The sequence below is a fragment of the Lobosporangium transversale genome (genome assembly GCF_002105155.1).
Source record: "Lobosporangium transversale strain NRRL 3116 chromosome Unknown BCR41scaffold_8, whole genome shotgun sequence".
Lineage (NCBI taxonomy): Eukaryota > Fungi > Mortierellomycota > Mortierellomycetes > Mortierellales > Mortierellaceae > Lobosporangium > Lobosporangium transversale.
In genome coordinates, this window is record NW_019028986.1 from 570,763 (window position 1) to 590,614 (window position 19,852).

The 19,852-nt window shown below is 42.0% G+C and overlaps 7 protein-coding genes across 7 annotated transcripts; 2 read left to right on the plus strand and 5 right to left on the minus strand.

The window, feature by feature from the left end:
- Nucleotides 1-399: 399 nt before the first annotated feature.
- Nucleotides 400-1,624, minus strand: BCR41DRAFT_384733 (pyridoxamine 5'-phosphate oxidase-domain-containing protein). Its single transcript, XM_022027605.1, has 4 exons — nt 1,350-1,624; nt 1,054-1,189; nt 826-913; nt 400-663 (listed from the first exon to the last, which is right to left on the minus strand). The coding sequence occupies exons 1-4, from the start codon at nt 1,579-1,581 to the stop codon at nt 418-420; spliced, it is 702 nt and encodes a 233-aa protein (XP_021883904.1). The 5' UTR covers nt 1,582-1,624; the 3' UTR covers nt 400-417.
- Nucleotides 1,625-2,205: 581 nt separating this feature from the next.
- BCR41DRAFT_348734 (hypothetical protein) lies at nt 2,206-4,159 on the minus strand. The gene has a single exon (XM_022023352.1). It carries the CDS (start codon nt 4,077-4,079, stop codon nt 2,337-2,339), a length of 1,743 nt encoding a protein of 580 aa, XP_021883905.1. The 5' UTR covers nt 4,080-4,159; the 3' UTR covers nt 2,206-2,336.
- A 125-nt stretch (nt 4,160-4,284) lies between these two features.
- Nucleotides 4,285-6,025, minus strand: BCR41DRAFT_348735 (phosphate transporter). The gene has a single exon (XM_022023353.1). It carries the CDS (start codon nt 5,924-5,926, stop codon nt 4,331-4,333), a length of 1,596 nt encoding a protein of 531 aa, XP_021883906.1. The 5' UTR covers nt 5,927-6,025; the 3' UTR covers nt 4,285-4,330.
- Nucleotides 6,026-6,771: 746 nt separating this feature from the next.
- On the minus strand, nt 6,772-9,071 carry BCR41DRAFT_348736 (Aldehyde/histidinol dehydrogenase). Its single transcript, XM_022023354.1, has 4 exons — nt 8,899-9,071; nt 8,709-8,761; nt 7,636-8,607; nt 6,772-7,545 (listed from the first exon to the last, which is right to left on the minus strand). Exons 1-4 carry the CDS (start codon nt 9,041-9,043, stop codon nt 6,901-6,903), a joined length of 1,815 nt encoding a protein of 604 aa, XP_021883907.1. The 5' UTR covers nt 9,044-9,071; the 3' UTR covers nt 6,772-6,900.
- A 957-nt stretch (nt 9,072-10,028) lies between these two features.
- BCR41DRAFT_420170 (glycoside hydrolase superfamily) lies at nt 10,029-14,062 on the minus strand (the record flags this gene model as incomplete). The annotated part of the gene is made up of 6 exons (XM_022029858.1): nt 13,832-14,062; nt 13,193-13,676; nt 12,957-13,080; nt 12,541-12,808; nt 10,499-10,547; nt 10,029-10,388 (listed from the first exon to the last, which is right to left on the minus strand). Exons 1-6 carry the CDS (start codon nt 13,960-13,962, stop codon nt 10,029-10,031), a joined length of 1,416 nt encoding a protein of 471 aa, XP_021883908.1. The 5' UTR covers nt 13,963-14,062.
- An 894-nt stretch (nt 14,063-14,956) lies between these two features.
- On the plus strand, nt 14,957-16,216 carry BCR41DRAFT_377044 (nucleotide-sugar transporter-domain-containing protein; the record flags this gene model as incomplete). Its single annotated transcript, XM_022027081.1, has 2 exons — nt 14,957-16,029; nt 16,147-16,216. 2 exons carry the CDS (start codon nt 14,957-14,959, stop codon nt 16,214-16,216), a joined length of 1,143 nt encoding a protein of 380 aa, XP_021883909.1.
- A 620-nt stretch (nt 16,217-16,836) lies between these two features.
- Nucleotides 16,837-19,824, plus strand: BCR41DRAFT_348742 (hypothetical protein). Its single transcript, XM_022023355.1, has 4 exons — nt 16,837-17,462; nt 17,494-17,497; nt 17,748-18,685; nt 18,807-19,824. The coding sequence occupies exons 1-4, from the start codon at nt 17,008-17,010 to the stop codon at nt 19,798-19,800; spliced, it is 2,391 nt and encodes a 796-aa protein (XP_021883910.1). The 5' UTR covers nt 16,837-17,007; the 3' UTR covers nt 19,801-19,824.
- The last annotated feature ends 28 nt before the right edge of the window (nt 19,825-19,852 follow it).

The window sequence follows — 19,852 nt, forward strand, 5'->3', positions numbered from 1 at the left end:
TCATAGACATCTCATATCCAAATCATATCCAAATCATATCCAAATCATATATAAATATTACAAATATATAATATATATATAATATATATATTATATATTTGTATATCTGTATTGTATATCTATACAAATTACATTTTTATATATATACTGTATATATTATCGATAGAGTTTGTCTTTATTCAATTGTCATGTTCACGTACAGGCGTTGCGCAACATCAAACCTTGTTTGTACATAAAGACGTGTGCACATGATCTCGACTGTTCTTTACATTGTTTAACACTTCAAATCCCACCTTGGAAACAAACGAAAAAACAAAGAACAAAAAACAAAAAAAAAAAAAAAAACCATTGGAAGGATTCTGCATTTTTATTCCTTTGTAAATAAACATCATAAACTAACCCTCTCTCTCTCTCTCTTCATGATCTCCACTGTCCCTGGAAACGGACTAAAGAGCTGTCTGGCTTGTTCTCCTTCAGTTGCTTTGCCTCGTAGTATGTATCAACATCGATCCATCCAATGTAATGGATGCCACCGAATCCGCCAATATAATAAATCTCCTCGATTTCAAGGTGGTACCACTTAAAGTCGTGGAAGCCTCTATTGGGCAACCACCACTTGGCCTCTGGGTGCTGCTTCAAGAAGCATGCCTCAGCCTTGGCATGCTACAATTATACACATTGTCATCCAACAACAACAACAACAATAATAATAATAGTAATAATGATAAAAAGAAGTGTCAAAAGTACTTTGGTCAGTAGAAGCACAAGAAAAAACAACAAGACAAACATTACTGTCAACTTTTTTTTTTTTTTTATTTTTTTTACCTTTTTCTCCTCAAGAGGAACCAAATGTCCTAGCAAAGTAACGCGAGGATCCACCATAGGGTTACCGCGTTCATCTGGGCCTGGAAGTCTTTTTTTTTTTTTTTTTTTTTTTTTTTTGAAAAACAAAGTGTTATTTTAGCGTTAACAAACACTCCAAAGGCTTTTTTTTTTTTTTTTTTTTTTTTAAAAAAATAATAATAATAATAATAATAATAATCAGCAACGTACTTTCTAATGGCAAGTGAGACGCGGTTTTGGCTTCTCGCGTTCTGAACATTGATTTGCAAATGCGAGAGTAACATCAATGGAGTTCCTGGCTCTTCGCAATCATCAGCATAATAGTCCACGCTTCCAAAGGGATAGCCTAATGTGATGTTACATTACATTAAAAAAAAAAAAAAAAAAAAAAAAAAAAGTTTTCCTTTCTTTATAAGCAACAGCAATGATGAATCATTATATGAATGATTCTCTCCTTCCTCTTCTCCCTTTTCTCTGTTTGCGCGTCAAGAGCAATAAATTTATACCTTCAAGGTCTCCATCCTTGTAGTGGTCGTTCATTATGCTCATAAACGTGCCAACGCCAGTGTTCTTGATGAGCTTGCGGGCAAGACCTGCAGCCTGTTCGTGGGTCTCGCCCATAGCTGAGGTTAAAACGCCATCATGACCACCGTGGCATGGGGCTGCAGGAAGTGCTAGAGCTGCGGTTGAGAATAATGTGAGCGAAAGAGCCGCCGCAAGAGAACGAAAGATGAGCATTGTAAAACTGTCAAGGAATGAAGGAACAAAAACAAAAAAAAAAAAAAAAAAAAGTAAAGTCAATGCGTGAATGACAAAAGAAGGAAAGAAAGAAGGAAAGAACAGAAAAAAATAAACAAAAGCAATAGGAATATTATCTCAGTTCAGTGTCCTTATCAGATCCTTTTTAAGGCGTAAATCTGGTGGGGGAGAAATTATTATTAACATTACTTAAAGAAAGTTACAGTCCTTGTAATACATGCGGAGCATTTTGTTCCATAGCAACTCTCCTAACTCTAATGTAATGCAAAGTGTAAGCCATCTTACATACATTCTATACAGGAATATCTAAATGATAATCCGTTACATGGTGTTCAAATGAATGAACTTCAATTAGTTCTGCAGATCGACATGTGTGTCATCCATGGCGCTCAGCTCGCAACCTAAACCGATCCATAGAAACTTCCTCAAGTTCTTTTTCCATTCTCCAGTGCCAGTCTCTTCACTAGTCTTTTGTTTATTTGTTTGTTATCAGATCCTCTCCTTTTTGGCATATCCGCCTTCTTAAACATTTTAAAAACAAAAAAAAAAAAAAAAAAAAAAAAATTCCTCCATTCACTCTCCGTTCATCTTCGTGTTGGAGTCATGGTTACAAAACTGGGTGCTCTGACATTTAATCAAATACCCTTGCTCTCTATTACTCGAACCTATATAAACACAATGCGTAAAATAAACAAGCCCTATAAACATGTATTCCTTCTAATTCTGAATCAACGTTATGCATAAAACTCATCCCAGTGAATAAATCCGACCCGAATGCTTGGTGTCCTCTCATGCCAATACGACAGCTTGTTCTTGATCTCCTCCTCTTGATCAAACTCATCATTCATTTCCCAGCCTACACGCCAAAGGAACTCCATACCGCATACTGCCTCCATCACATCGTCCAGTTTCACTCCAAAACATCTTGCCAGGTCCAACATCTTTAAGCCTGTGAGGTTATGCGCAATTCCTTGAAGAAACGATACTGTTAATGGCCATCGTCCCAATAGTTGCAACGTCTGTAGTTTCTTTAGAGTTAGAATCTCCTCTATCGGATTGTCAATCCGGCCACACGATTCCTCGCCATTGGCCATTAACTTGAACGCGATGAGGTTTGGACAACATCGCAGTAGGCTGAAATGAAATTCCAGTGCAATATCTCCCTGAAGCTGAAGCTCTTGCAGAAACGGCATATGGATCTGAAGGAGTGGTCGCCCCCATGTCAACGTTGGTTTTGGAACAGATTGACGCACCATTGAAGTTGCTTTCAATACCCTCAGCGACTGACAAAAGCCAACAGCAGCATCATCCAAAGCATTCCGTAGATTCAGATGATTGCCAGAAATATACAGTCGCTCTACAGAGGGTATATGAAATTGCTCTGCCTGTCCGATAGATCGCTTTTCAGAGACAGATCCTTGATGCTGATCCATGAAGCGTGCTCCATAGAGCTTGGCAATACCCTGGAATGTATCCGGCCCAGGGATGAAAAGATCAAGGACTTTAAGCGATCGGCACCGTAATAAAAAGCTAGTGGTATCCTTGGTTGTTTGTCCTTCACCATAATCCATCACAAGTCTATCTAGTCCTTCCACCGGAATAGAGTCAATCATGGACCAAGCCTCACGCCAGGATCTTGTATCAAGAGCGCGGAGTGTCCTGAATGCCTGGGGAAGTTGTACGAGCTCCTTCAAGCTGCTCTGATCAGAAATTTCCATATCCATTAGTCCCGTCAACCCCCCGATCTGGAGCTCTCTAAGTGTACCATGAACACGATCATGTTCCTTGATCCATTCCACAAGCTCTGAAAGGACTTGTGGCGTCACTCTTTTGATATGATGTATCTCCAGTCGCTTGAGGCATCCAAGCATGGGAATGAACCCAACAAATTGTTGAACCCGTATAGATGAGAGACATAGTGAGCTAGCACGACTGCCACAGTGTCTTAGAAATATACTATCCAGCTGTGCTAGTATGGATTGGTTTTGGATCCGAGTGCTCGTTCCAAAGAGTTGAGAGATTGCGCCAGAGGCCAGAAAAGAATGATCAAGCTTCCGATAATGATAAAAGTAGCCACTACCAATTTGAGAAGCGTAGGTCCTATGGCGCTCCTGATTTACAGCATCGATGTTGTCTTGACCATTTTCGTCCTTGTATCCGTCCTCCTCGTTGTCCTCATCCTCAAAGTCGTAAATGACCAAAGGAGGCAGTTCTGCTACAAGATTGGGATCTAGCTCTTTAAGGAAGAGTCGCAAGAGGAAGACGAGGCGCTCAGTCTTTTCAGCTTCAGGCCAGGTGCGATGATTAAGGACAAGGAGGAATGGATTCTGATAGAGAATAGGGGCCGTAAGCTCAAACAGGGCCTTGTTGACGCGCAGCAGAGAACAAAGAGTTGGAACTTGATTGAACTGTAAAAACGAGATAGTGTGCGCTAGACACTCAATAAGTAGCGTTGGTCTTTCTTGTGTGATGGACATATGATCTTTTGGTCTGCGATCAATTAAATAAAAAGATGCAAAGCAAGTAGGTGAAAGAGATGTGAAGGAAGGAAAGAAATGTGTGAATGTGAATGTGCGTGAACTCACGCACGCAGTTGACTGCTCCTTTGACTTCGACGCGCGATTGCGCCAATTGCACAAAGTGTGGCGGTGTTGAGTTGAATTTAGTTTTTATTAATGAATAGGTTAATACAGATGTTTACATTAATGTATTTTAAAATCACACAAACTTATTTCTCTTCCTCCTCGCTTAGTGCGTTATTGCGATGTTGTGATGGATTACTTTTGCCATTTTCATTTTCATTGGACAACTCTTCAAGGGTCTTGCCCTTCGTCTCAGGGATGAAGAAAGTCACCACCAAACCCACAAACATGAACAAAGCAAAGATCTGCAATAACTGAGGGATGAAGTTATTGGGACCACCACGATCCTTGAGCTGAGAAAAGCCAACCTGGGCAATGATGGCTCCAAGTTTGCCTGATCCAGCAGCAATGCCGTGACAAGTTGAACGATAGCGTGTAGGAAAGACTTCCCCGGGGATGACAAACGTCGTGGCGTTAGGACCAAAGTTTTGGAAGAACTGCGTAGCAGCAAAGAGGAAGACAAAGAGTGCGGTCGAGTAATTTCTGATTTGATTATAGGCAAAACCAAGGACACAGAAGAGGATGCAGGACATCGTAAATCCAATTAGCTGGATCTTAATGCGTCCAAGGCGCTCGATCGTGAACACAGTCACCCAATAGCCGGGGACCGAGCCAAGTAGGACAATAATGATTTGACCAATAGCAGCATTCCAACAGGAGCTGAAGTTATCACCCTTGATAGACGAAAACTTGATCGAAGATAGAATAAAAGAGTTGTTCAGACCGATACCATAAAACGCAACATCGAGCGCAAACCAGGCCATGGAGGTTCCAAAGAGAATCTTAAAGTTCTCCCATCTGGAAAAGTAAATGCAAAAATCGGAAAAAGATCCTTTAACAGTGGAAGGATTGTGGGCGGCTTTTTCATCTTCCTCTGATTGAAGATGGTTGTGGCTCTCCTTGAGGACGTTAGCAACATCGCGCTCAGCCTTGTTCACGTTGTTTTCGATATCCAGCACGTAGCGGGGAGTCTCTGGGATGGTCAAACGGAAGTAGACGGCAACAAGCGCGGGGATACATCCAAAGCCAATGAGGATACGCCAAACGTAATCGAGGTTCTGGGGGTTGGCTATGATGCTATCCTTGAAAGCGGCCAGGAGGATGATGGCAACAACACCTGTTGTCAAATAACCAAATCCTTGCATCGCAAAGACTGCAGACATCATGGCACCACGACGGTTTGTGGTGGCAAATTCCGAGGTGATGACAGCAGATAGAGGGTAGTCTCCTCCAATACCGATGCCGACAAGTACACGCCATATGATCAGGGCAGCAGGAAGTGAGAGGACATAGCCGTTTCCAGACAAGGCTTGACCCAAGGTAGCCACAATGATAATCATCAATTCAACGCCATACATTCTCTTGCGACCCAGGCGATCAGCGAGGTAACCAAATCCGATTTGACCAATAAATGTTCCAATAGAAGCAGCAACCTTGATGCCCAAATCCAAATCAGGAGGGAGAGTACCGTCTGAAAAGTAAATGATCCCCAGCATGGGTGTCACCAGATTGATAGCAAAGAGATCATAGGCATCAGTGAAGAATCCTACACCAGCGACGAGACAAGCTCGGATGTGAAACCAACCAAACTCTGCATTGTCGATCTTGGCCAGGGCCTCACGGCGGCGTTCGCTCAGTTGCTGGAAATCCACTTTCGTGCTATTGGTGTTAAAATTAGACATAGATTTTCTTTCTGATTAAAGAGAAAGGCAGAGCGGAACAGATGCGCTTGAAAAGGGCTGGTAGGGAAGAAAGAGAGGAGCAATGATCTAAGAAGAGAGCAAGAGGCAGAAAGAAGAAGAGTCTTTGATAGTACGACTTTTTATAGCGAGCCATGTTATTAAAGAGTTGTGGATTATCTATCCACCATTCTGGCTACTGTTGTCCATTTTTGTAACAGACTGGGCGAAAGGATAAACTCTCGTTGCGATTATGTGCTTGAACACTAAGTAAGAAACGAACAAAAGAGCGTGTTAATTATAATGTTTTCTGCCGAACTTCCACTGACTTGAATGTAAACAGACGCTGGCAACCAGTAAACAGTGAACGTGCCTTGCTCAGTAGAACCAGAACATTGCTTCAGCTTAGTTGAGAGTCTACTTTTTTTTTTTTTTTTTTTTTTTTTTTTCTGTTTTATTGTCTTATCGCTTTATTTGGTCATGATGCGTTGTCCATTCCCCCATCTTTTACTTTTTTTGATGTAATGGCAAGTGTGGTTGGACAATATTTGTGTTTTTGAAGACACGCGCTTGGCTCTTATTTATTTAAAACAAATGTTTTGCCGGTGAGTCTTCATCCAATCGAGTTGTCATGCTATGGACCTAGGACAATAATTGGTTACATAACCTGTCGGTTTATTCTACAAGAATATTATTGCCCAATTAACCTCTGAATTGATGCCGTAGACTGATCTATTACTAAGATTTGTTCAGTTGTAAAATTTAATATATACTGTGAAGATCAACTCACAGATTGTTATCTAATAAAGCCATGGCTGTAATCAAAGTACTAGCCAACAAGCCGACGTGTCCTTAATGCGTTAATGGGAAATAAGGTCTGTAGCTATTTACAGCTGGTTTGTATTATGCTCAAGAAGATTTAAAGGAGACTATCATTGATGCATTCTTCTATGAAAAAAATAAAAATAAAAAAACCCCTACAGCTGTTCTGGTTCATTCGACCCTAAAAGCAAAACCTTTACAATATCGAAGACGGACTTGATACGTTCCAACCATCCTGCGTAGATAATATTGACTAAATCACGAGTGACGACAATGGCATCACCCACATTATTCATGGGGTACTGCAGTATAGGTGGTAAGGATGTCTGAATCAACATGGGCCAACGATCAACAGTGATCGACCTTTGATGACAGACACCTCGAAGGCCCTCTGCACCTCCGAAGCGACCATAACCGCTTTTTCCTACACCACCAAATGGCAATGATTGACAGAGATAATTAACACCGAAATCATTCAGATTGCTCATGCCGACACGGAGACGATCCATGATATAGAGTCCCTCCTTTTGATTGCGTGAAAATACACTAGAGCCAAGGCTGTAAATCGACGAGTTAGCGATTGAAATGGCTTCTTCCAGTGTTGAAAATTTGAAAATAGCCATAATCGGTGCAAACGTTTCTTCCTGAGCAATCCTCATGTTGGGGCGAAGATTCGTGATCAACGTAGGGGTAAAGAACTGACCCTGAGGGAAATGAGGATGAATAAAACCCTTTCCTCCGCATATTAACGTAGCTCCCTTGTTTACAGCATCCTCAATTAGGGGCTCTAAGACCTCAGCCTATTTTATAAAGGATGACAATACGTGATCAGCCCCAGTCATCCGTTTACAAAGCAGGTGATAGGCCTTGAGGTTCCAAACTTTACTTACACGGCCGCTCATGGTCATTGCGCCACAATCAATATTTTCGATCTCCAAAGGCGGGCCTTGTTTTAGTTGCTTGATCCGGCTGCCAGCCATGTCGACAAGCTTGTCATGTAGGTCTTTGTGAACAATGATTCTCTCGATACCAATACAGTTTTGCCCGCAGTTTTGGAAGACGCCTCTCATCAGAATAGGCACAAGGGCGTTCAAATTCACGTCTTTGTTAATAATTGCAACATCTTTGCCTCCTAGCTCAAGTACACACGGTGTTAGATTGGCAGCTGCAGCGGTGGCAACCTTGGTACCGACATGAGGAGATCCAATAAATGTAATGCCGTCAACACCGCTTGCCACCACAGCCTCGCCACAATCTTGAAAGCCCACTAAGAATTGAACAAGTTCTGGATCATGTCCACAGGCCTCTAAACATGTCCGTGCAATCTTGGCAAAATAGACTGTTGTTGACCAAGCGACTTGCTCCGATGCTTTGATCAAAATACCATTTCCAGCAAAGATTGCCGTGATGAGAGGTCCAAATGTGTTGTGGAAGGGATAGTTCCAGGACACAAGAGCAGCAACCACACCCATAGGACGGTATTCCACTTTGGCAGCTTTGTAAAACATAAGTAATCCGGGATCGCGGTATTCATCTCGGAGAGCTTTCTCTCCATGAGCTAATGTCCAACGAATGCGTTCACAAACCGTGAGGATCTCTCCAAACTTTCCATCAACCATCGTCTTTCCTGTATCTCTAGACGCAACCCGACAGATAGACTCTTGGTGAAGAAGAATAAAGTCTAAAAGAGATTGAAGGACGATCTTGCGTTGCGCAAATGTAGTGTTACGCCATTTCGCCTGAGCTTTCCGTGCTTTGTCCAATGCCAGATCCACGTCTGTTTTAGTGTGAGCGCGGATGGTGGCGAGATGACGCCCTGTCGAAGGATCGTAGCAAATGATTTGACCAGGTTGTGTTGAGTCCTAGATAGTGTATATTGGATATAACATGATGTGCCGTTAGTACTAGGGATGTGGTCGTAGCGTACATAAATATGTTTAGATCCATGACTCCATTATCTTACCTGGAGACAAGGATTGGACAAGATACTTCCACCCTTCCAACCGGGCAAAGCCTCTAAAGATAAAATGCATAATGACACGAAGTACAAATAATGGTCAATGTTGTTTTAACACATCAATAATTTAATACCTCTATTATTAAGGATTTTACTTTGGTGCTTTGGAAACGAAAAGTAGAATAAATTTACTTACCTTCGGGCATCACGACGTCGAATGGCACAGACTTGTGCGAACGGAACCGTAAAAAGACATGGCCTGCCAAAGAGACAGTTAACAGACTAAATACACCCAAGAGAGCGATTGAGTTGTCCATGAGGACAGGATGGATCAATGACATTGAAGAAATTGGATGTAGAAGAAATGAGAAATGAGCAGAAAAAAAAAAAAAAAAAATAAGAGAGGGACCAGTTCAGTCTTGTTAAACTTAAACTCACGCCACTTATAACTTGGAACTTACAAGAGTGGCGTGAGCTTTTTGGGAAAGATATGAACTGATTTCCTTTTCTGGAGAGAGACGCGTTACTTTTTCTGTTTCCAAACAGAGCGTCGTAACTACCAAAAATACAGGTATTCGGAGCACCAACTGGATGAACATGGAGAGATCGAGAAGTTGGATCCTTATGAAATACATGCATGACTCAACCTGGAAGATCAGATGCTGGCTGCACACTAATTTTTGGACCAGAACCCTTGTAGAGGTTGGACACATCCAAGTACTTCAGGACATGAGCTTATTCTCAACGGTTTTTTTTTTTTTTTTTTTTTTTCAACTGATTCGACCTAATCGCAATTACGTCATCGTACCAATGGCTCAAATTCATCATATTTTTATTGACAATGCCACTGTCCTGGGAATATCATTTATGAAAATAGATATTGTTCAATTGATCGCTGGATACAAAAGTCACTCGACATTGGGGTTTTTTTTAGGTCTCTACTTCAATAGGTTTGGTGCAGAATGCACCAACAATTTCTCTTAAGAAATGACGAGTTTAAGGAAGTTGATCATGCCCTCCCTTGATATATTGCCCAAATACATGAACAGACAGCGCTACTTACCCACATGTACACAGTCTAATCTACTGTATGGTGATCACTTGTTCTCTTAAGTAATATTAAAAAAAAAAAAAAAAAAAAAAAAAAAAGAGAGAGAGTGACTCAGAGTGTAAATGTATGGCATAATGATATCGAAGAATTAAAAATCACCGTCGCGATTTGCTGAAGAGCATCAGTTCCAGGGGGAAGATTTTTATCTTTATTGTCTTAAAGACACTAAGCCTATATCAGTTTCTTTTTTGATAAAAGCAAAAAAGTAAAGAGCTTTAAAAGTAAGGCTCGCCTCTGCAGGAAACACGGATGCTCTCAATTGGTTGTGACACAGTTTCTTTCATCCAGTGTCCAAGAGATGTTCCGAATTGGTTACCACAGCCATTATCGCTGTAAAGTCTAATCCTGCACAGGTGTTCATTGTTGTAATTCAATGCTGACTCAAAGATGAAGGATTTGCTGCTACGAATATCGAAGCATGCGCCATCATTCTTATAGTTTATTCTGAAGTTCTCATTGTAACAGGCCGTGTCGCTGAATGTTGCAATAACAAATGGAGCGCCATTCAAAGCAATTGTCCTGCAGCCTGCTTCAGCTGCGGCAACTGCCATTAAAGCCAAGGTGAAACCGGTCAACTTCATGTTTTAACTATGTTTTAGAGGAAGAAGTGTGTATGTATGTGAGGACGACATGAGCCTTCAAAAAAATTCGAGTGCCGAGAACAAAGTGAGAGAGTCGCTCTTACCTTGTTTGCGGGTGGAGACTGCGAAGAGAGAGACGAGGCGGCTAATGTCCTATATAGATGAATAGAGAAGCCATGATCTAAGGAGAGGGTATGGGTGATTAGACGAAACGCGGACATGGGCTAACTATAGAGGCAACAAACCAGTGAGATGAATGTAGGCTGTTTACCTTGCTTGCAGATGGAAAGTGATGGGGTAAGGAAAAACTGAGGAGCAAACGGGGCCCTTTATATAGCTGTGCGTTCGCCGAGGACAGAGTAGGCGACATTAAAGGAGCGAGAGAGAGATAGAGGTGAGGACTAGAGAAAGTAGAATGATTGTACTGTACATGTACTATGAACCGCAGTTCTTTCATTAAAGACACGCCGCGTCGGGGTGAAAAAAGTTTATCTTGTTGTCGGTTATAAACGCCGTCTCTTATAACGTCGGTTCCACAAAATTGTATACATCCATCGCCACAATACCATTTCGCGTTACATAGCCGTCAAACTACTGCGGATCTATCGTTTTCTATTCACAAACCAATAACGAAGCGCACTGTCCACACAAATATTTGTACGCGTAGAAAAAAAACATTTGTATCAAGTAAACTCTACTCTCTCCAATGCAGTCTCTTTCTGAGGTACCTGGGAAAGAATGTATATATATAATAATTCAGTACTCTCTCCATTTCTGACAATCTTTTCGAACGAGAGATATGGATAGGTTCATAATCCTGATACTCATTGCCTCACTGGGCTCAAGGTGACTTCTGAAAGTTTTTTTTTAAGTAAATTATAAAAGGTTGCGCAATCCGTACATAACTTCCTATGGAAAAACGCGTCGCCAACGTCCCAGGGCCAAAGGGATTATGGAGATTATTCCAAGTCGGATGAAACATATAAAAAACTGTATAGTAGCTCCTTGTAAGTACAAATTGTATTCGCCACCCGCAGCTTTGCTTATCATCTTTATAATGCTTCAGAGTGTTGTCAGGTGTTGTTACTCATTGATCTTCTTGTTTATTTCTTAGTCGTACCAATACATATGCTTTGTCTTGCCTAGGATAGCGCATACTGGATTCCTAGGCAAGACGCGTACCTTCGCCTTAGTAATTAATAGTAATACTCCCGATTAAGTTTTCCCATCAAGGCTTGAAAAAATTTAGACAGATAAGTAGTTAAGTAGGAGAGGAGCAAAAGTAAGAATAAGATGTGGGTACACACCACATCCGTAGGGCATTTATTCAGATTCATACCAAAGCATAACTATAGGTTTGTCTACGGGCCCCATAAATAGAGTATCCATGAGGCGTGTTTTCTAGAATCTAGAGCGTGTATATTGGGGATCTAGAACGTGCAAGATATACAACCGTCAATATATATATATATATATATATAAGGTATTTTTTTTATGGTTTTATGCGGTGCTCATATCATGAAGAGTATAATCTTATCTTATATTTTCATGGGAATATATTTTAACTTTTATGCAACAGGTGAACTGTAAAATATGCAGCCAAGACCAATGTTAGGATGTAACAAAACTAAAGCAAGGATTAGAGTGGGATCAGGACCAAGGTGAAGTCAGTGTGTCAGTAATCAAGGCCAAGAATACTTTGACAACACTTGCAGGTCGTAGGAGCTGCAATATTCTGAGAAAAAAAATGAAAGTATATGAAATGTACTGAAGATAAATTGATTGAGGTGTAGTAGAGTTCAGAGGCACTCCTTATCTCCAACAATCAAATAAACATGTACAATAAGAAATAAAGCCCTGCCTGCGAAAAAAAAAAAAAAAAAAAAAAAAAAAAAAAAAACACAAATAGGACCATGCCCTTTTATTACGTGGAAGCGAACAACGCGAGAGAAATGGAGAGCACTAATGTTAAAGTTTTGGATACGGTTTGTTTGTTCTTGTACTCTTATCGCTATTAGGGTTACTATGATTACTATTATATGTATATATATTAAAGTTCCAATAAAACCGTTCAGAGTCTTGTTCAAATGCTTCTATCTGTGCGTGGAAATAGTTACTTAAGAAACGCTTATAGGACGCATCATACGTGGCCGCATTATCGTTGGTACATGTGCTATTGGGTAACACTGGAGGTGCGCCATCGAACGTACCATCCCAGCGGTAGCCCATGTCGATGCCGTTTAAATACGTGGCGCAGTCATTGGCTGCGACTGAGAATTCGCTTACCATGGTTGGACCGAATGCCCTGACGCTAGTCGCCACGTCTGTACTCCAGAGTTGACATGCGAACTGTAGCTGTCTAGTCTGGTTCATGCGCAGCAAACCATCGTCAAACATGATATATTGATGGGTATCTAAAGTAGTTATAGTACAACGGTAGTCCCAATAGGTATTTCACGAATTTAGGTTATAAAATTAGCAAACACCCTCTTCTTATATCTGAAATTGTTATACACGTAGAAAATTATTGACACATCAAGAGCTCGCAAGCTAAATAAGTACCCATCATAAGGCGATCAGCCCCTGCTAAGAAGCCGTTCCAAGTACACAGGCCAAGGAAGCCATCGTGAATAATGGCCAATGGGCCTTTGCCTATTCCAGTTGCGGTGCGGAAGACATCAAGTGCCTGTGTATACCAAGGTCATGACTTTGTAACCGCCAATCATAAACCCAGCAGGCTCGTTCAAGAAGCCCATGATAGGGCCATGGGCATAATCCGGACTAGAAAAGAAGGTTACCATTTGCTGGAGATACGTGAGTGTACGTTGTGCGTTTACGGCGCCGCCAGTACCATTGATCCAATTGATCTGTCCTGACCGACCTGAATGGTTCCAAGCATTTTGAGAACCAGGTGCAGCATGAAGTTCAACCATGACGCGGATACCATATCTACGTGCCCATTCAATTGCCCGGAGGAGATAGTTCCACAAGACACTAGGAACATAAGGCTCATCAGCACTAAGAGTGCCCAGAGCCCAAAAGCCAATGGGGATGCGAACGTGATTAAGGCCGAGGCCGCGGATGCGGATAAAGGTCTCTTCACTAACCCAGCTAGTATAATGTTTTTCAAGCAGAGCTTTTGCGCCTTCCTGTCCCAAGTGCTTGCACAACGTGTACTCATCTACGACACCCTTGGAAATATAAGGATTAAAGAGAGAAGGGGTGATGGAGGCCTCTAGAACAAGCCATCCACCGATATTGACACCCGCTTCTTGGTTCTGCCTGAGGCATAGTCAAAGGATTCATCCAAAGCAGGGGTGTAGGCGTTGCATTTTGCAGAGTCATCCTTGGAAGGGAGTGATAGTCTGATTAGGAGTGATAGGTGTGGGAATAAGGACGTTAAGGGTCATTGTTAATGTTATTGTTATTGAGAGGACTTTTTCTCCCATGATGTTATAAGAGCTAGGAGTACGGCGACAGCGGTTGCAATAACCAACAGCTTGAGGAAAGCAATCTTCCCTTGATGTCGTCGCACACACGAGCGTTGATGATATTGTTCAGTACCCATTGTTTTTATAATGTTGCACTGAGATAATGACGAGTAAAATAGAAACAAAAATGGTTTGTTAAGATTGGGCAAGAGAGAGAAGCAGGAGTACAGTCTTAGGAACAAAATTCGGCAGATCATTAAGCTTAACAACTGAGAAATGCACTATAGGGCGAAGAGGAGAAAATGAAAAAAAAAACATGGAGTTGCGCCAAAGGAAAATCCTCTTTGCTCTCTCAGTTATAATTTCTGTGTAACTTGATGATGAAACATTTGGGCCAATGAACGCACGTGCTCCGTTACTCAGTGAAGAATTGAAGCAAGTTTTGCACAATATGAAACGTTTTGAACTATGAATAGACATGGATCAAGTAGATTGGCGTTTTTCATGAAATGGTATGGGTATTTATATACATGTTCATGTACATGAACATTCCTGACTTCATTCTGCTGATGCAGAGAAAAAGCAGGCTGTGCTGTCCTGCGCCAGAGATGTATATTTATATGCCTTTCTTAATCACTCCATCTGTCTTATTTAGTATACAAATGATGATGGAAATGGATTCGGATGTACTTTGAGTGCTTGGCCGGACGAGAAAGGACAGAAGGAAAGGATGGTTAATATGATATTTTAGTCTAACGTGCCAAACATTAAGACAACACAACATGTAATAGCTGTCCATGTGGAAAATACGCAAACATGTTCTCTAATCTCACAAAGATTTCTTTCTCGCCCAATTGCACCGCCAGACAAGAAAGACAGGCACAAGCCAGCCCAGATTCCCAAAAACACTTTTTTTTTTAGTTTGTCTCCTTTAGTCGAACTGCCCTGACTACATTGACTGCTCAATCTTCATCTCATCATCACTATCTTCCTCTTGCAACTATTTAAATTCTTTTTTTTTTTTTTTTTTTTTTTTTTTCTCTCTCTCTCTCCATCCTCTTCTTCATCAGCTTGTTTCCGACATTTTTTAATTTCACATTTTATAACATTCAGGCAATTGCAGCATAGACAATGTCTGCATCAGTGCCTTCTCTGGGTGGGATCCCACTCAAATACATTTCACTTGTTGTGTTATCGGTCCAAAATTCATGTCTCATCATCGTCATGGCTCTGGCGCAGGGTGTCGGTCGCAAGCCTTTTTATTCATCTACTGCTGTTTTCATCAACGAGATCGTCAAGTTGATTGTGTGCACAGCCATGACCATTCATGAGACCATCAAGGACACTGGTCGTTTCTACCCACAGGATTTTCTGAATGATGTCTTTGGTGGCGACGCCTGGAAGCTTGCTATTCCTGCCATGCTCTACGCTATCCAAAACAATCTCCAATACGTGGCTTCGCACGCACTTGATCCTTCAACTTTTCAGGTCACCTATCAACTCAAAATCCTGACCACAGCCCTCTTTTCGGTCTTACTCCTTCACAGGACTCTGCCCGCTCTCAAGTGGTTGGCCCTGGTCATGCTCACAGCAGGGATCGCTCTCGTCAGTGTCGAGGAGTCAAATAACAGAGCCGCACAACGATCTAAAAGCGCTGGGGCAGATCTGGATGCAACTTCGTCGGCTCTTGGCGCATTACTAGAGGAACAAAAGAACGATATCTATAAAGCTGCCGCGCCATCTAATGATCGCCCAGAAGTCTTTGTGGGATTGATGGCGGTCATGATTGCCTGCGTCCTCTCAGGTCTTGCAGGCGTGTACTTTGAAAAGATTCTTAAAAACACTCAGGGATCAATTTGGCTCAGGAATATTCAGCTATCATTTTTTTCGCTGCCTTTTTCATTATTGGCTATTTATCTTAAGGATGGCGAGGGCGTCACGGAACAAGGTTTCTTTGCAGGATACGACATGTTGGTTGTCACTGCAATTGCCTGTCAGTCTGCAGGTGGCCTCATTGTGGCAGTGGTACTAAAGTATGCAGACAACATTCTGAAAGGATTTGCCACAAGTATTTCAATCGTCATCAGTGCCATTGCCAGTGTAGCACTCTTTGGCTCCAAGATCGGTACCATCTTCCTTTTTGGCACTATCCTCGTCCTTAGCGCTACTTATATCTATAACCTCCCAGATAAGCCAGTTATCAAGTAAGTTATCGTGGATAGTTGATAACTTTCTATTATGGGATGAATGACCATTGCTGATAGAGCGTTTGTTCTGACTCTTTCCTCATTTTTAATTCTCTTATTCCCTCAGATATGTAGATCTAGGCAGCCAGTTGGATACCTTCCATGCAGAGGAGAGTCGTCTAGGTTCACCGCACCAAGGAAGTAACGAGACGCTCTCAACACCAACCACAAACAATGGACCATCAGTGCGACTCGATAGAATCCGAGGACAATCATAATTTGCTTTGTTCTTTCACAGCTCTTCCCTTTCCTTTCTTTTTGTTTTGCAAACTTTTTGACCGATGATCATTCATTATAATAAATCCATTTTCTTTTTATTTCTGTTATGACTTCAAATGTAGTGAGTTTTAGAAAGCCTTTTTTGTATGTTGTCTTGATAGGGCTCATGCTCCTTGTTTGTATTTGAGATCATACACACAAAAAAATTCCAGAACAGTCAGGCCCAAAGCTGAAAACAGTCAAAAGTAACATGAATGCGCACAAATAGTTCAAGGGAAGAGAGGCGGTGCGAATGTATGGATCGGAGGCAGTGCGTTTGCTCAGTTGTGACAAAGGCAGGTAAAAAAAAAAAATTGACAAAATGATACGGAAAGTGATGAGCCCTTGCCTCCTCGCCTCGATGTAGACTATTGAATGTATATTTGTGCAAGGAAAATTTAATTTGGATGTACACCTGTAACATGAAGCAGGAAGCTTTTAGCTTACCGTCATCCTGTCACTGTTTCTCGTCTACTACCCAACAACTTTTTCTACACAATTGGCTGAACTGATTCATTTTCCTTTTTTTTTTACTCCATCATCATTTCCTGTCTGTCTCCCCCTTAAACTGTCGAGGCTCAGCGTATTTTCTTTCTTTCCTTTCTCTTCCTTGCCACTTCCACCTGGCCACAACTTTCCTCTTCTGCGACTAGTGCCCAAATACATACAGGGATCATCATGCCATCCACCCCTGTTCGTCCTCTCTCCAATCACTTGGTAATCAACACTCACAATCTCTCTCAGGCACATAATCGAGGCTCTCCCCGATCAGCTAATGCCAACAATGCAATGTCATTTAAAGATCCTCATCGTCCACCAGTGGAAAAGCGCCACAGCTTTGGACCAGGTTCAGGGCATGGAGGCATTAATGGTGGTAGTGCTGGGGGCAATGGCTTCTTCCCAACCCATTCGCATCTCGGACACGGGCACTCTCGGCCACGCAACAGCCTCACCTTGACTCTCCTCCGCATCCTCGCTTCCATGCCGGGGTTCCTGGGGTTAGTTTACAGTCTCTCAACTGCCCAGGACAGTGACTTTTTGGAATTACAACGTAACAAGTATCGAGAATCATCCTACCGTAGCTCGAGTGATGAAGTACCGTTAACAAGCTCTGACTTTTTGGTCGCAAGCACGTAAGCTGCCTGTCAATGATATTAGACATAGACATGTATCTTACTTATGATATATGTTGTGCCCGGTCGCCATCTTAACTCATGGCAAATCATTATCTATTTTTCTCCTTTCCATAGGTGGGCAAGTTCCTTTCATCATTTTCTTTGTTTTTTGTTTGTTGTGAATGGAAAGGATCCTGAATTGGAGATGGGCGTAATGCTTGTTTCATGATGTTTTCTAATCCTTTTTAATTTTCCCTCTTTATTTTCGCACCTGATGACGATGGATGTATTTATGGATTTTAGTGCGGCCTGTCCATGTTTTGGGCATTCTTACTCACAACAGCACTAATTCAACGACTTCTTCAGTCATATCGTCATTCAAATGTCGTCTTGAGGATTGCGCTGGCGCATCTTCTCAGCTGGGTTGTCATTGGAATCATCGTTACCTCTAGGCCTGTTACTGAACCGACACGGCCTTGGGTTCTCATTACTTTTGGTCAAGGCCTTCTTCTATTAGTTATTGTTTATCTTCCATGGTTCAAATCGCAAATTCATGCAGCAGGCTTTCCAAAGCTTTCAGAACGGCTTGCGAATCATGCCATTGAGGACGGATTCATGGGACGGGAGATCAATGGACATTCAGCAACTCGCTTTTTGGTTGTACCCTTTGTAATAGTGGCTCTTTGTTCGTGGATGCTGATCATTACACGTGGCAATGGCTATTTGCAAGATCGAAGTCAAAACGGGATCATGAGTGGCTCAATAGACCAGTCGCCCAGTGGATATTCACCCTCAAGTGTTGCTGGTTCGTTCTTGAAGGATATTGACCGCCAGGAAGACAGTCGTATGGTGATTTCTATGATCGTTCTCTCATCCTCCACAGTTCAGGGATATCTCAATCGACAACTTTTCCGTGAAACGACCTTGAAACTCTTCCCGAGCCCACGCAACAAGGCTGTAGTCGTGAAATATCGCTTTATCATTGGCAACTCTGGACCAGAGCTCGAACGTGAACTGGAGCAGGAGTATAAGCGAATGGGAGACCTCTTGATTGTCTCTGCGCCGGACAGACCTGACACCAAGAGTCAAAAGTTGTACAAAGCTATTGAATGGGCTAATCAATTTGATTTCGATTACTTAGTCAAAACTGATGATGATGTTTTCGTCAGGATGGACACTTTATCAGGGGAGCTTTACAAACAGGGCAGGAAGCCATACTTTTGGAAAGGACTCGTCTTCAAGTACGTTTATGTTATATGAGATGTTGCTATTAAGTTCTATTATTCTATCCCTCTCACGGCTTCCTACACATTGACTTTATGATTAACCCAAAGTTTGTTTATTGCTGCTCTCGGTTAATAGAAATGTCCCCAACACACGCCTGGATGACATGGATCTAAAAGAAATACCACCATTCACGGACGGCACATTGATAACGCTTTCTCGTGATATTGTCCGCCTTTTGGCTGTTCCTGCTCCTCGCTTCTTTGTCGCGAGTAGTGCTCAATCTCTTGGTATCTGGTTGCATGGTTATGGTATCAAACCCCAACATGACACTCGCATTCAACCCGGCGCATTCGTATGCGAAGAAGATTTGATCGCCAAACACTTTGATAATGAACCGAGTCTTCTGCGCCATCCTCGTGAAGATCCTATCAAAATGCTTGAGCGTATTAACCGTATTCGAGCTGAGCTGAAGGAAAACAAAAACAACCGCAACTTTCAGACGTCCATTTCAATTTGTGATCCACTTATTCAGAAGCGATGCGCTATGTGCTATTCATGTAGAGGACGCGCCTCTAATTGGAAGTTGATGGGCTTCGACTGTAAACAAGGGGGTGTTGTCGTAGGAGACAAGTACAGGAAGCCCGAGTTGGTGGATGCTAAACAGATGGATGAGTTGCTTAATAGGCCATCTAGTGGAATTTCGGAAGAATTGGGTCCTGTCACCTTGAAGGATTACCGACCAGAATCAAGGGCTCGACAACAATTACAGTCATCGAATCAGGGTGGTACTGGCCCCATAAATAATGCAGATATTGGTACAAGCTCTGAAGAAACGCTTGATAGTAATGATCAAGAAGAGGAAAGAGAGGATGTTCCTAGTGATGGAGAAACAGAACTATCTCAAGATGAAGTCGTAGAGCCGCAAGATGAAGAGACGCTGACTGTTCAGGATGATGAAGTCTTGGATGACTCTGATAACGAGAACGAACATCACGATGAATCAGAAATTTCCATCTCTGATCAGGTAGTGGACTACCTAGACCGCCGTCATGATGAAGACCAACTTTCTCCTCCGCTCGACCCTGTGCGCTCCAGTAGGAAAAAGTCCACTTCCAAGGTCACCAAATGATTTTTAATTTGTCTTATCATCAATGTCATGTAAAAAAAAAAAAAAAAAACTA

Excerpts from the sequence above, each read along its gene's own strand:
- BCR41DRAFT_384733 (XM_022027605.1), bottom strand. The coding sequence starts at position 1,581 with ATGCTCATCTTTCGTTCTCTTGCGGCGGCTCTTTCGCTCACATTATTC. Across the intron at positions 914-1,053 it reads GTCTCACTTGCCATTAGAAA|ACTTCCAGGCCCAGATGAAC; the intron begins GTACGTTGCTGA and ends AAAAAAAAAAAG. Across the intron at positions 664-825 it reads TTCCTCTTGAGGAGAAAAAG|CATGCCAAGGCTGAGGCATG; the intron begins GTAAAAAAAATA and ends GTATAATTGTAG.
- BCR41DRAFT_348734 (XM_022023352.1), bottom strand. The coding sequence starts at position 4,079 with ATGTCCATCACACAAGAAAGACCAACGCTACTTATTGAGTGTCTAGCG.
- BCR41DRAFT_348735 (XM_022023353.1), bottom strand. The coding sequence starts at position 5,926 with ATGTCTAATTTTAACACCAATAGCACGAAAGTGGATTTCCAGCAACTG.
- BCR41DRAFT_348736 (XM_022023354.1), bottom strand. The coding sequence starts at position 9,043 with ATGTCATTGATCCATCCTGTCCTCATGGACAACTCAATCGCTCTCTTG. Across the intron at positions 8,608-8,708 it reads TGTCCAATCCTTGTCTCCAG|GACTCAACACAACCTGGTCA; the intron begins GTAAGATAATGG and ends TACACTATCTAG. Across the intron at positions 7,546-7,635 it reads CAATGACCATGAGCGGCCGT|GCTGAGGTCTTAGAGCCCCT; the intron begins GTAAGTAAAGTT and ends TTTATAAAATAG.
- BCR41DRAFT_348742 (XM_022023355.1), top strand. The coding sequence starts at position 17,008 with ATGCCATCCACCCCTGTTCGTCCTCTCTCCAATCACTTGGTAATCAAC. Across the intron at positions 18,686-18,806 it reads TGGAAAGGACTCGTCTTCAA|AAATGTCCCCAACACACGCC; the intron begins GTACGTTTATGT and ends CTCGGTTAATAG.